Genomic DNA, 13,347 nt, shown 5'->3' with positions numbered 1-13,347 from the left:
GTAGTAGCAAAATCACGCTCACTGCACCCTCGACCTCTTGGGTTCATGTGATCCTCCCACCTCAGTATCCCAAGTAGCTGGAACCATAGGCACATGCCACCACACCAGGCTAACTTTTGTATACATATATATATTTTTTGTAGAGATGGAGTTTCACCATGTTGCCCATGAAACCAGCATGGGCAAAGAGATCTATCTGCCCATTTTGGCCTCTCAAAGTGCTGGGATTACAGGCATGAGCCACCATGCCCAGCCTAAAAGTTAATTTCTCGCTCATGTCACTGAAAGATGTGAAAAGGGTGCTCTGCCTCATGCAGTCGTTCATGACCCAAGTTCCCTCTGTTGTGTGGCTCTGGCATCTTCTAGAACAGTGGTTCTCAACCGGGGATGATTTTGCCACAGATGGGGCATTTGGAAATGTCTAGAAACATTTTGGTTGTCACAACTGGAGAGTGGGAAATGCTACTGGCATCTGGTCGGTAGACACCAGAGATGCTGCTAAATATCCTACAGTGTACAGGACAATCTCTAATAAAGAATTTTCTGGCCTAAATGCCAGTAGTGCTAAAGTTGAAAAATCTTGTTCTAGGGCCTTCTTGGATCATTCAACCAGCAGATGAAGAAAAAGAGGGAGAATGGAGAATTATATGTTGGAGAATTTTATGGATCTTACTGGTAAGTGATGTGTAACACTTCTGCCCACATTCTACTGGCCAGAAGTCAGTCACATGACCACATACAAGGAACAAGGCTGGAAACTGTGGTCTAACGATGGCCAGCAACAAGAAGAAGCAGGTTTGCTGAGCATCTATTCACTCTCTGCCAGAAGACCCATTTGTCTCCAACTATAACCTGTAAAGGTGCTGTTTTGGCCTCCATCTCTATTCTCTTTTATTTCTTAAATCATTCAAATTTAATCACCCATGGATTCAAATACTGAGTAGGGCAAACTGCTTTAACTCTTTGATCTTCCCTTTGCTAATCTACAACAAGGAGTTAATACAAATGACCTCCCAGGGATTGTTGGAAGGGTTTCTCCTGCTCTATAGCTCTATCTGCATTCTTAAAGGTGATCTCTCCTTCTTCCAACCAAAATAAGATTCTGAGGTACCCCATTCCAGAAAAGGAAGTTTCATCCTGATCATGAAACTCAGTTCTCAGTTCTCAAAGAAAGAAAAATGAATATGTTTGCAGGATTCTGAGACATCTTGCAGTAACTCAGAAATTTTCTCTGAAAATAAAAATGGCTACAGAAAAGAATCCTTGGCTGAGGGGTAGAGGGGCCCTTGACTTCTAGTTCCAGTCCTGCTTCTGAATGGCATGTGTAGGCTCAGACACATTCCTTCCCTGGATCTTAGGGCCCTTGTTACAGAGTGGGCAAGGTGATTTTTCTGTAGCTCTAAGATCCAATGTAAGTTTTTGCTTGAATTTCCCTCTCCTCCACCAAACTAATCTCTTTCTTGGCATCAGCACGCACTTAAAGAATAAGATCTTGTTTGTAAGGGAAGGGCACAGTGGAGGTGGGTGGTTTAATGACCACCTCCTCTCCTGGGGAACTAGTTCGCAGAGAGAAGCCTTCAGGAGGTTGTCATAAATAACTAGACCCTTATCCTGACTTCCTCAGAAGGCAGTCAGACCGATGATTGATTTAGCCCATTTGGGCAAGGTTGGAAACCCAGAAAAATGCTCACTGGCAGATCTGCTTGTAAAGTTTCACATTAACCACAACTGGGCTGGGTGTCAGGGTCTTAGACATCCTTGTAAGGCTTGCTCAAGAGCCTCAAAGACGAGGCAGAGAATTTCATGCCAGGTTAGAAGTGAGAGGTCAGTTTATGGGAACAAAGAGTAAATGATAAACTCTAGATAACAGTTCAGAGAGAGAATCTTCTACAGCAGGGGTGTCCAGTCTTTTTGCTTCCCTGAGCCATATCAGAAAAAGAAGAATTGTCTTGGGCCAAATATAAAATACGTATAAAATACTAATGATAGTTGATGAGCTAAAAAAGAAAAACTGAAAAAAATCTCATAATGTTTTAAGAAAGTTTAAAAATTTGTGTCGGGCTGCATCAAAGCCATCCTGGGCTGCATGCGGCCCATGCAAGCCCATCGGTTGTACAAACTTGTTCTAGAGTTTCCTATGAGACCTTTACAAGGATATTTTTTCTCCCATCTCTCAGGACCTCCAGAATACAGCAGGCATCATTAAAACCTAATCTAATTGACATGATGTGTGCATGATTTAAATATTTAATTACTTTTGGTCAAGAGTAAACAGTTGTATGTTACAAATTACATTCATAGTAGAAAAATATTAGACAAAAAAGAGTTTTCTATGTCTCCTTCATCAGCAACATTGAGTGCTGAAAAGAGGAGCAAAAAAAGGGAAAAAGAGTGTAGGGGAAGAAAGCCTGAGACAAAACTCTGCTGCCTTCCCGATCTGGCTGCCCCAACTCTTAATTCTCCCAAAAGAGAAGTCATTAAAGATTTACTTTCTTAGCTTGATAGGCAGCTTGAAGCTTTCTGGACCCACGGCTGCCCCTACCCACTTCCCACTTAAAAAGCCTCCTCATCTCGCAAGGCCTGAACCAGTCAGCAAGTCTCCCTTTCTCCCGAGTTTTCTGTCTGAGCAGGAGGTTGTTCTCCTGAGTTTTCCATCTGAGCAGGAGGTTGCCCTGCAACTGCTAACAATCGGGGTCAGAAATCACCTTTGGAGGCAAATAAACATCCCAGGTATGCCTAATCTTCACTGAAGCTTTGAAGAACCACCCACTCCCTGTCCCCCACCAGTCTGCACAAGAAGATAGGTCAGGAGAGGGACAGAAATTTGTTATAGTCATTTCAGAAAGTGCAATGTTTATAGAGGGGATACTCCCTTCTCACCCGCAACCCCCACTTCTCTCCTAACTTAATCTAAGTCAGGGAGGAGGTTCCAAGAGAGAGCCCTGTAGAGACTGGGAGCACCTACAGGAAGTGGGGACAGGGAGAGTTTCAGTTCCTGGTTAGAAGTTTGCTGATGTGCAGAATTTGCAGGCACATCCCTATTAGAGCACAGTGGAACTTAGCGGGAAAGTTCTAGGAAGAGCTTAGCTTCTTCAAAATTCACTGCAATTTGAGGGTACATATGAACCAGAGATCAAGATTTGCTGTTGCTGCTTTTTTAAAAAACAACTTTATAGACATATTACACATATTTAAAGTGTGCAGTTTTACAAGTATTGACACGTATATACACACCTAAAGCCCTCACTACAATGAAGGTAGTGAATAGACCCATCATCTTCACTTTTATTTGGTAAAAGTTTGCCCCTTTGTGATTACTCCCCCATCTCATCCCCCACCCACCCTTCCCAGGCAACCATTGATCTGTTTTCTGTTGTTATAGATTAGTTTGCATTTTCTAGAGTTTCATATAAATAGAATCATACAGTATGCACTCTTTTCTCTCTGACTTCTCTCACTTAGTATAAATATTTTGAGATTTGTTCATATTTCTGCTGTATGGCTTCTTCATTCCTTTTTACTGCAGAGTAGCATTCCATGGTATGTAAATACACTCATGTATTTATCCACTCACCTGTTGATGGACCTTTGAGTTGTTTTCAGTTTGGGGCTATTACAAATAAAGCTGTCATTCGCATTTATGTCAAGTCTAGTATGAACGTATGTGCTTGTATATTTTTAGTTGGAATGGTTAGATCATATGGTAGCTGTAGATCTTGAGACTGCCAAACTATTTTTTCTGAGGTGGTTCTATCATTTTACATTCCCATTAGAAGAGTATCAAGTTGAGATCCTCGCCAACACTTGACATGATCAGTCTTTTAGATTATAGCCATCTTCATAGGTGTGTAGTGGTTTTGTGGTTTTAAAATTGCTAAGGATCATGAGCACCTTTTCATGCATTTATTTGCCATGCATATATATTCTTTGGTAAAATGTCTCTTCACATATTTTGTCTATGTTTTAATTGGATTACTTGTTTTCTTTTTATTGAATTTGAGAGCTCTTTATAGATTCTGAATACAAGTCCCTTGTCAAATATATGCTTTGCAAATATTTCCACCCATTCTGTAGCTTGTCTTTTCATTTTCTTAATAGTGTCTTTTGAAGTATGAAGTTTTAAATTTTGATAATGTCCAATTTATCAAAATTTTCTTTTATGGATTGTACTTTGATGTTGAATCTAAAAGACTTTGCCTATCCTGTGGTCACAAAGATTTTCTCCTGAAACATGTTATAAATGTATGATTTACATTTAGATCTACAACATAGTTTGAATTAATCTTTTACATATGGTGTGCATTATGAATTGGACCCTCTCTTTCTGTTTTGTTTTGTTTGCTTACATACATCCAGTTGTTTCAACAACATTTACTGAAAAGTCTGTCCTTCCTCCCTTGAATTGCTTTTAAATCTTTGTCAAACATCAGTTGTCCATACATGAGTGGATCCATTTATGGACTCTGTATTCTGTTCCATTGATCTATTTGTCTAGTTTGATTCTAATGTCACATTTTGGTTACTTTATAGTAAGTCCTGAAATCAAGTAGAGTTATCCCATCAACATTGTTCTTTTTCAGAATTGTTTTAGTTATTCTAGGTCTTTTTTATGATCGCATGAATTTTATTTATTTATTTATTTATTTATTTATTTATTTATTTATTTACATTATACTTTAAGTTCTAGGGTACATGTGCACAACATGCAGGTTTGTTACATATCTATACATGTGCCAATATTATAAACACATCTATGCAAATAAACTAGAAAATCTAGAAGAAATGGATAAATTCCTGGACACATACACTCTCCCAAGACTAAACCAGGAAGAAGTTGAATCCCTGAATAGACCAATAGCAGGCTCTGAAATTGAGCCAATAATTAATAGCATACCAACCAAAAAAAGTCCAGTACCAGAATTCACAGCTGAATTCTACCAGAGGTACAAGGAGGAGCTGGTACCATTGCTTCTGAAACTATTCCAATCAATAGAAAAAGAGGGAATCCTCCTTAACTCATTTTATGAGGCCAACATCATCCTGATACCAAAGCCTGGCAGAGACACAACAAAAAAAGAGAATTTTAGACCAATATCCCTGATGAACATCGATGCAAAAATCCTCAATAAAATACTGGAAAACCGAATCCAGCAACACATCAAAAAGCTTATCCACCATGATCAAGTGGGCTTCATCCCTGGGATGCAAGGCTGGTTCAACATATGCAAATCAATAAACATAATCCAGCATATACACAGAACCAACGATAAAAACCACATGATTATCTCCATAGATGCAGAAAAGGCCTTTGACAAAATTGAACAACGCTTCATGCTAAAAACTCTCAATAAATTCGGTATTGATGGAACGTATGTCAAAATAATCAGAGCTATTTATGACAAACCCACAGCCAATATCATACTGAATGGGCAAAAACTGGAAGCATTCCCTTTGAAAATTGGCACAAGACAGGGATGCCCTCTCTCACCACTCCTATTCAACTAGTGTTGGAGGTTCTGGCTAGGGCAATCAGGCAAGAGAAAGAAATAAAGGGTGTTCAATTAGGAAAAGAAAAAGTCAAATTGTCCCTGTTTGCAGATGACATGATTGTATATTTAGAAAACCCCATCGTCTCAGCCCAAAATCTCCTTAAGCTGATAAGCAACTTCAGCAAAGTCTCAGGATACAAAATCAATGTGCAAATATCACAAGCATTCTTATACACCAATAACACACAGAGAGCCAAATCATGAATGAACTCCCATTCACAATTGCTTCAAAGAGAATAAAATATCTAGGAATCCAACTTGCAAGGGATATAAAGGACCTCTTCAAGGAGAACTACAAACCACTGCTCAGTGAAATAGAAGAGAACACAAACAAATGGAAGAACATACCATGCTCATGGAGAGGAAGAATCAGTATCGTGAAAATGGCCATAGTGCCCAAGGTAATTTATAGATTCAGTGCCATCCCCATTAAGCTACCAATGGCTTTCTTCACAGAATTGGAAATAACTGCTTTAAAGTTCATATGGAACCAAAAAAGAGCCCGCATTGCCAAGACAATCCTAAGCCAAAAGAACAAAGCTGGAGGCATCACACTACCTGACTTCAAACTATGCTACAAGGCTACAGTAACCAAAACAGCATGGTACTGGTACCAAAACAGAGATATAGACCAATGGAACAGAACAGAGCCCTCAGAAATAATACCACATATCTACAGCCATCTGATCTTTGACAAACCTGACAAAAACAAGAAATGGGGAAAGGATTCCCTATGTAATAAATGGTGCTGGGAAAATTGGCTAGTCATAAGCAGAAAGTTGAAACTGGATCCTTTCCTTACTCCTTATATGAAAATTAATTCAAGATGGATTAGAGACTTAAATGTTAGACCTAAAACCATAAAAACTCTAGAAGAAAACCTAAGTAATACCATTCAGGACATAGGCATGGGCAAGGACTTCATGTCTAAAACACCAAAAGCAATGGCAACAAAAGCCAAAATGGACAAATGGGATCTAATTAAACTAAAGAGCTTCTGTACAGCAAAAGAAACTACCATCAGAGTGAACAGGCAACCTACAGAATGGGAGAAAATTTTTGCAATCTACTTATCTGACAAAGGGCTAATATCCAGAACCTACGAAGAAGTCAAATTAAATTTACAAGAAAAAAACAAACAACCACATCAAAAAGTGGGCAAAGGATATGAGCAGACATTTCTCAAAAGAAGACATTTATACAGCCAACAGACACATGAAAAAATGCTCATCATCACTGGCCATCAGAGAAATGCAAATCAAAACCACAATGAGATACCTTCTCACACCAGTTAGAATGGCAATCATTAAAAAGTCAGGAAACAGCAGGTGCTAGAGAGGATGTGGAGAAATAGGAACACTTTTACACTGTTGTTGGGACTATAAACTAGTTCAACCATTGTGGAAGACAGTGTGGCGATTCCTCAAGGATCTAGAACTAGAAATACCATTTGACCCAGCCATCCCATTACTGGGTATATACCCAAAGGATTATAAATCATGCTGCTATAAAGACACATGCACATGTATGTTTATTGCGGCACTATTCACAATGGCAAAGACTTGGAACCAACCAACATGTCCATCAGTAACAGACTGGATTAAGAAAATGTGGCACATATACACCATGGAATACAATGCAGCCATAAAAAGGATGAGTTCCTGTCCTTTGTAGGGACATGGATGCAGCTGGAAACCATCATTCTCAGCAAACTATCGCAAGAACAGAAAATCAAACGCCGCATATTCTCACTTATAGGTGGGAATTGAACAATGAATCACTTGGACACAGGAAGGGGAACATCACACACCGGGGCCTATTTTGGGGAGAGGGGAGGGAGAGATAGCATTAGGAGATATACCTAATGTAAATGACGAGTTAATGGATGCAGCACACCAACATGGCACATGTATACATATGATCGCATGAATTCTAGAATCAACTTATCATTTTATGCCATAAGCCTGCTGGGATTTTGATTGGGAATGCACTAATGTATAGATCAATTTGGGGAGAAGTAAAATCTTAACCATGGTGAGTTTTCTGATCCATAAACAAAGAATGTCTCCATTTATTTAGTTCTTCTTTGCTTTCTCTCAGTGATGGTTTGTAGTTCTCAGTGTATAGGTCTTTCATACCTTCTGTCTGATTTACCCCTAATTGTTTAATGTGGTTTTTTTTTGTGGATGGTATTGTAAATATATTTTTCAGTATTTTATTTCTGATATTTTGTATATCTGATATGGAAATACAATAGCTTTTTATATATTGACCTTATATCTTGCAATCTTGTTAAACTTATTAGTTCTAATTGATTTTTGCACATGCCATTATTTTCTACATAGACAGTTACATCGTCTGAGAATGAAAAATGATTTTATTCTCTCCTTTCCAACCTGGATTCTTTCTATTCTTTTCTTTCCTGATTGCGCGCATGGCTAAAACATCCGGAACAATGTTGAAAAAAGTGCTGAAAGTAGACATCTTTTTCTTATTCTTGATATTAGAAGGAAAACATTTAGTCTTTACCATTAAATAAAATGTTAGCTGTAGATATTTTTGTTGACTTTCCTTTTTAAATTGAGGAAGTTTTCTTCTATTCCTAGTTGATTGAGAGTTTTTATCCAGATTAGTTGGATTTTGTAAGGTTGTTGGATTTTGCTAAATGCTTTTTCTTGTCTCTGTTGATATAATCATGTGGGGTTTTTTTTCTTTTCAATGTGTTAAAATGGTGAATTACATGGCTTTTTCTTAAAAAATTTAATTATGATAAAAGCCTTGCATAACAAACATTTTCTGTCTGAACCATTTTTAACTGTACAGTTTACTAAGTATGTTCACATTGTTGTGCAAAAGATCTCCAGAACTGGCAGTGATTTTTGTATGTTAAACTTACCCTGCATTCCTTGGAAAAACTTCACTTGGCCGTAACACATTATCCTTTTTATCTATTGGATTTAATTTGTTAAATTTTAATATGGATTTGATTTGCTAAAATTTTGTTTAGAACTTTGTATCTGTGTTTTTGAAAGACGTTGGCTTGTAGTTTTCTGGTAATGTCATTATCCGGGTTCAGTGTCAGGGTAATGCTGGCATCACATAATGAGTTGGCGGGCATTCCTTCTTCAGTTTTCTGGAAGAGTTTGGGTAGAATTAGTGTTATTTCTTCTTTTAATGTTTGGGAGAATTCATTAGTGAAGAAACTAGAGTGTTCTTCATTAGTGGGAAAGTTTTTTTGTCTGTAAGTTCTATTTTATTAGTAGAGACCCGCTGACTTTTAACCCCGATCGGTTTGGCCCCGGAGCACCCAAGCCACGGTTCACCTACTTCCCCTTCCCGCTAGGCCACCGCTCCTGCATCGGGCAGCAGTTTGCTCAGATGGAGGTGAAGGTGATCATGGCAAAGCTGCTGCAGAGGCTGGAGCTCCAGCTGGTGCCCGGGCAGCACTTCGGGCTGCAGGAGCAGGCCACGCTCAAACCACTGGACCCAGGGCTGTGCACCCTGTGGCCCCGAGGCTGGCAGCCCACACCCCCGCCTCCCCGCTGCTGAGGAGGCCTCCAGGCAGGACAAGACTCCCCGGGCAAGGGCCGTGCCCGTCCACCTCTGCTGTCCACGGCCGCCCACCCTTCTCCCTTGCCCTATCCCCTGAGCCACCCTTCACACTGGCTTTCAGCGGGCCCTCTGCCGACCACCTGCTTCAAACCCCTCAGTGCTCCCTGTCGTCTGTGGACTCCACAGCCCTTCCTGGACTGGCCCTTGCTCAACTTCCAGCCACCACCATTGTCCCTACCACTGAGGCCTTGCACAGGCCACTTCCTCAGACGAGACATCCTAACTCTTGTTCACTCCCTAAAGCCCTCTTCAGGTGTCACCTCCTCTAGGAAGCCCTCCTTGCCACCCCCAGACAGGTCAGGGGCCCTTCCTCTGTGCTCCCTCGGTCACCTGTGCTACCTCTAACACCACACTGACCACACTGTACCGTGAGTGTCCATTGACGTGACCAATTGCCCTGCCAGGCTGTGAGGGCCTCAATGGTAGGGTCTGCGTGTGATTCCTCTCTGAGCCCCCTGTGCCCACCCAGGGCCCGGCACAGAGTTGATGCTCAATAAATGTGTGTTTACTGCAGAAACAAACAAACAAACAAAAAAAACAAGTATATACAGAGATGCTAAGGTTATTTCTTTTTGACTGTGCTTTCATAATTTGTGTTTTTTAGAGAATTGTTTTGTTAAGTTGTCAAATTTATAGGTATAAAGTTGCTCATAATATTCTCCTATTTTTTTCTGTAAGGGAATGTGTGGTGACGGCACCTGTCTCATTCCTAATTTTGCAATTTGTGTCTTTTTTCATATTTTCCCTGATCAACTTGGCTGGAGGTTCGTCAATTTCATTGATCTTAAAAAAATCACCTCTTGGTTTCATTGATTTTTTTCCCTACTGTTGTACCGTTTTCTATTCCATTGATTTCTACACTGAATTTTATTTTTTTTTCTTCTGATGTTTATTTTGCCATTATTTTTAATTGCTATGGCTTCGAGTTAGCCAATCTTTTCTTCTGCCATGTTTAATACATCCTGAATCCTACTAAGAGTATTTTTCATCTAAGACATTGTAGTTTTCATCTCTAGTTTCTATTTGAGTATTTTTGAAATCATCCATGTCTCTACTTAACTTTTGAACATATAGAGAACAATTAAAATAATTATTTTGACATCTTAGCCTGGCAATTTTAAATCTGTTTCAGTTCTTGGATGGTTTTGATTGATTGATTATTCTCTCTGTGTTTTCTTGCTTCTTTGTATGCTTGGTTATCTTTGATTAGATGCCAGAAATGGTGACTTTTACCTTATTGGGTGGGGGATCTTTTTGATTCTTATAAATCTTCTTGAGCTTTGTTCTGGGATGTGTTAAGTTACCTGGAAATTTTTTGATCTTCTTGAGCCTTACCTTTATCATTTATTTGGCATATCTGAGCAGTCTAGGGCTAATTATTCTCCACTACTAAGCAAGATTTTCTGGAATACTGTACCCAATGCTCATAAAGTATGATTTCTTTCAATTGTCAGGGGGAAATATGCAATATTCCCAGTCCTGTGTGAGCATCAGACAATGTTCTTTAATCTTTTCAAATTATTTTTCCTCCATCCTCAAGTGTTACTTCACATACATGTGCTAATCAGGAGTCTGTTGAATATCAGATGGGGATGCTCTGCAGATCATCACGGCTCTTTCTTGGCACATCTCTTTCCTTTTATTACTTTGTCCATCCATGAACTCTATCCCACTTGGTTTCCCTAACTCGCAGCCTTATCACCTCTGTTCAAGGATCCTACTGGGCTCCACTCAGACTTTCTTCTTTGTCCCCGTAGCCTGGATATTCTCCGAAGGCAGCAAGCTGGGGCAGTCATAGGGCTTACCTAGTTTGTTTCTTGTCTTTTAGGGAGTAACTATCCTTTGTTGCCTTAGGTCTAGTGTCTTGAAAATGGCTGTTTCTGACATTTTATCTTTTTTATTTTGAAAGCAGGAGGGTAAATTCAATCCTGGTAACTTAATCATGGGCAAAAGTGCAAATCTCCTGGCATCCAATTCTTACCATAGATTTCTGACGTCTGGAAGCATGGTGGAGCAACACACTTCTGAAGGAAGAGCAGGTACTCTAGTGAAGTTTTCCACAAAAGAAGAAAATGCTGTGCTCTTTGTCCACCTCACCAACTTCCCTTCAGCCCTTGGGGAGTGTAGAAGACCTCCATGTTCATCAGTGCTCCATTTTAAGGAGAGAACAGAAGTTGGAGGATAAGGTGGAAGTTCTGATTGACGTGGACCACATAAGGTGACATCCGGCCAAAAAGGAAGCTGGGAGCCACAGACTGCTAATAAGATGAAGGGAGACACAGCTACCCCTCTGTGGGATCATCAGTGATGGAGAGGGCTGGCATAAAGATGAACATCTGCCTCCAAAACCATATAACTCCATACACCACATCATCTAATAGGAGACCAACATATTGTCAGAGGCCACCAGCAACAGAGGGAAGCAGGTAAAGTCAGTGTAAGATCAGGAGCCTTTCTCCACCAATGACAAACAGCCACTTATTTAGAGTGGCCTGTGTTATTCCTCTTATTTTTCCTTCTTCCCTCAACATGAAAGGCACTAGACCCAGAAAAGAAAGGAGGAGAAAATAGAAGACAAGACCACAACCCCTTACCACTCTTTGTTTGTTTGTTTGTTCTGAGACAGTCTCACTCTGTTGCCCAGGTGCTGGAGTGCAGTTGCATGATCTCGGCTAATTGCAAACTCCATCTCCCAGGTTCAAGTGATTCTTGTGCCTCAGTCTCCCGAGTAGCTGGGACTATAGGCATGCACCATGACGCCCGGCTAATTTTGTATTTTTTTTGTAGTGACGGGGTTTCTCCATATTCCCTTCCCACTCTCGTAACTTGAGGTACAAGTCTGGCAAACACTGAAGCGAGACGAGGAAATGCTATTGAAACTGGATACGAGATGGGAGTTGTGACCTAGACCAGATGGGACTTTTGGTAACTGATATCGATGGGAAAGCAATGGGATCTACCTGAAGATATCATTAGAAAATGAGACTGGCAGATATTACATATCACATTTAACCGTTGTGCCTAGAGTAAATAAGCGGAACTGTTTATACCTATATCCCAATGGATTGAGGCTCCTCAATAAACTGGTTACATCACATCTGCTAACAACAGCTGCTAAACATTGAAAGGGATACTGTGCTGAGTGCTGTACACATGCTATGTCATTTGCTCTTCACAACCTATAGGATAGGCAATCGTTTTCCCCCCATTTTGCAGATGACAGAAACCGAGGCACAACCAATTTGTCTAAATATAGATTATAGAAATTTCACATATATCTCTCTAGTTCACATGAAGCATCATTCTCCTTAAGCACTTTGCTCATACCCTTGATGTTCTTCCAAACATTTTGCTTACGTTCAGTGTTTTCCATTTCTCTAAGCTGTGTTGTGTCAGTCCATCTCCTGATGAAGCAAGGGCAGTTTGAATGCTGGAATGGAGGTGAATGAGGAAGGGGAACACTATGGGAAAATATTTGTTTTACGCAGATAAAATGTTGGATTGGAACGCATGGAACTACATCCGGGTGAGAGGCATCGAATAAATCACTTAACCTCTTTGTACTTTAGTTTCCTTATATGATTTTATGGGCATCATGATAGTGCCTACTTCACTGGGCTGGCACTGGGAACGAAGTGTGAGTATAGATGAAGCCGTTAATCAGTGTCTGGCACACGGTCTGCTCTATCCGAGGATTAACCATGGTTATTATCTGTCCTTTATTACTAATTAAGTTCTTTTCACCACTGAAAGCAAAAGTCCAAATGAACCTAAATATATGCGTTTCTTTTCTCCTCCACATCTTCGCTGCACCTCCTTCGTTACTCTACCTCCATCACCACCCCAAGAAATTAGATCTTTGCATAGCAGAAAACACTTTTCCCATTCATAAGAGAAAGAATGGGACTTTGTTGTTGTTGTTGCTATTCCAAGACAGAACCCAAATTTGACACCCAGTTTTTCTAAGTACACCTCTGGTACATTGCTGGAGGTGTCAGTGTGAGGATTTAAGCTTAGGTGTATCTGACAGCTGGTTACCCAGATGAGAAACCCAGAGTCCTCTTCGGTCCTTTGCAGTGAGCTGCCTGGACCTGCAGCGTTCCTGGAGTACCTTCTATGTGCACCAGGTGGCAGGTGCTGCTTCGGAAATGCAGGTGCGGCAGCTGCACAACTGGTTCTACGCGTG

At 40.3% G+C, this 13,347-nt stretch overlaps 1 protein-coding gene across 2 annotated transcripts in view; it reads left to right on the top strand.

Moving 5' to 3' along the window:
• Positions 1-13,347, top strand: part of LOC106998463 (selection and upkeep of intraepithelial T-cells protein 1-like) — a 215,810-nt gene that overhangs the window by 85,967 nt on the left and 116,496 nt on the right. Inside the window, exon 3 of one of the 2 annotated variants that reach the window (XM_077957855.1) lies at positions 590-675. The exons of the other annotated variant lie outside the window; for it this stretch is intronic. Coding sequence (XP_077813981.1) covers positions 636-675 — 40 coding nt within the window. The 5' untranslated portion in view covers positions 590-635. The remainder of the gene's footprint in view (positions 1-589; positions 676-13,347) is intronic. 2 annotated transcript variants of the gene reach the window in all.

Source organism: Macaca mulatta, chromosome 1 (genome assembly GCF_049350105.2).
Source record: "Macaca mulatta isolate MMU2019108-1 chromosome 1, T2T-MMU8v2.0, whole genome shotgun sequence".
Taxonomy (NCBI): Eukaryota; Metazoa; Chordata; class Mammalia; order Primates; family Cercopithecidae; genus Macaca; species Macaca mulatta.
The sequence above is the reverse complement of the archived record's forward strand: the minus strand, read 5'-3'. Positions and strand labels throughout refer to the sequence as shown.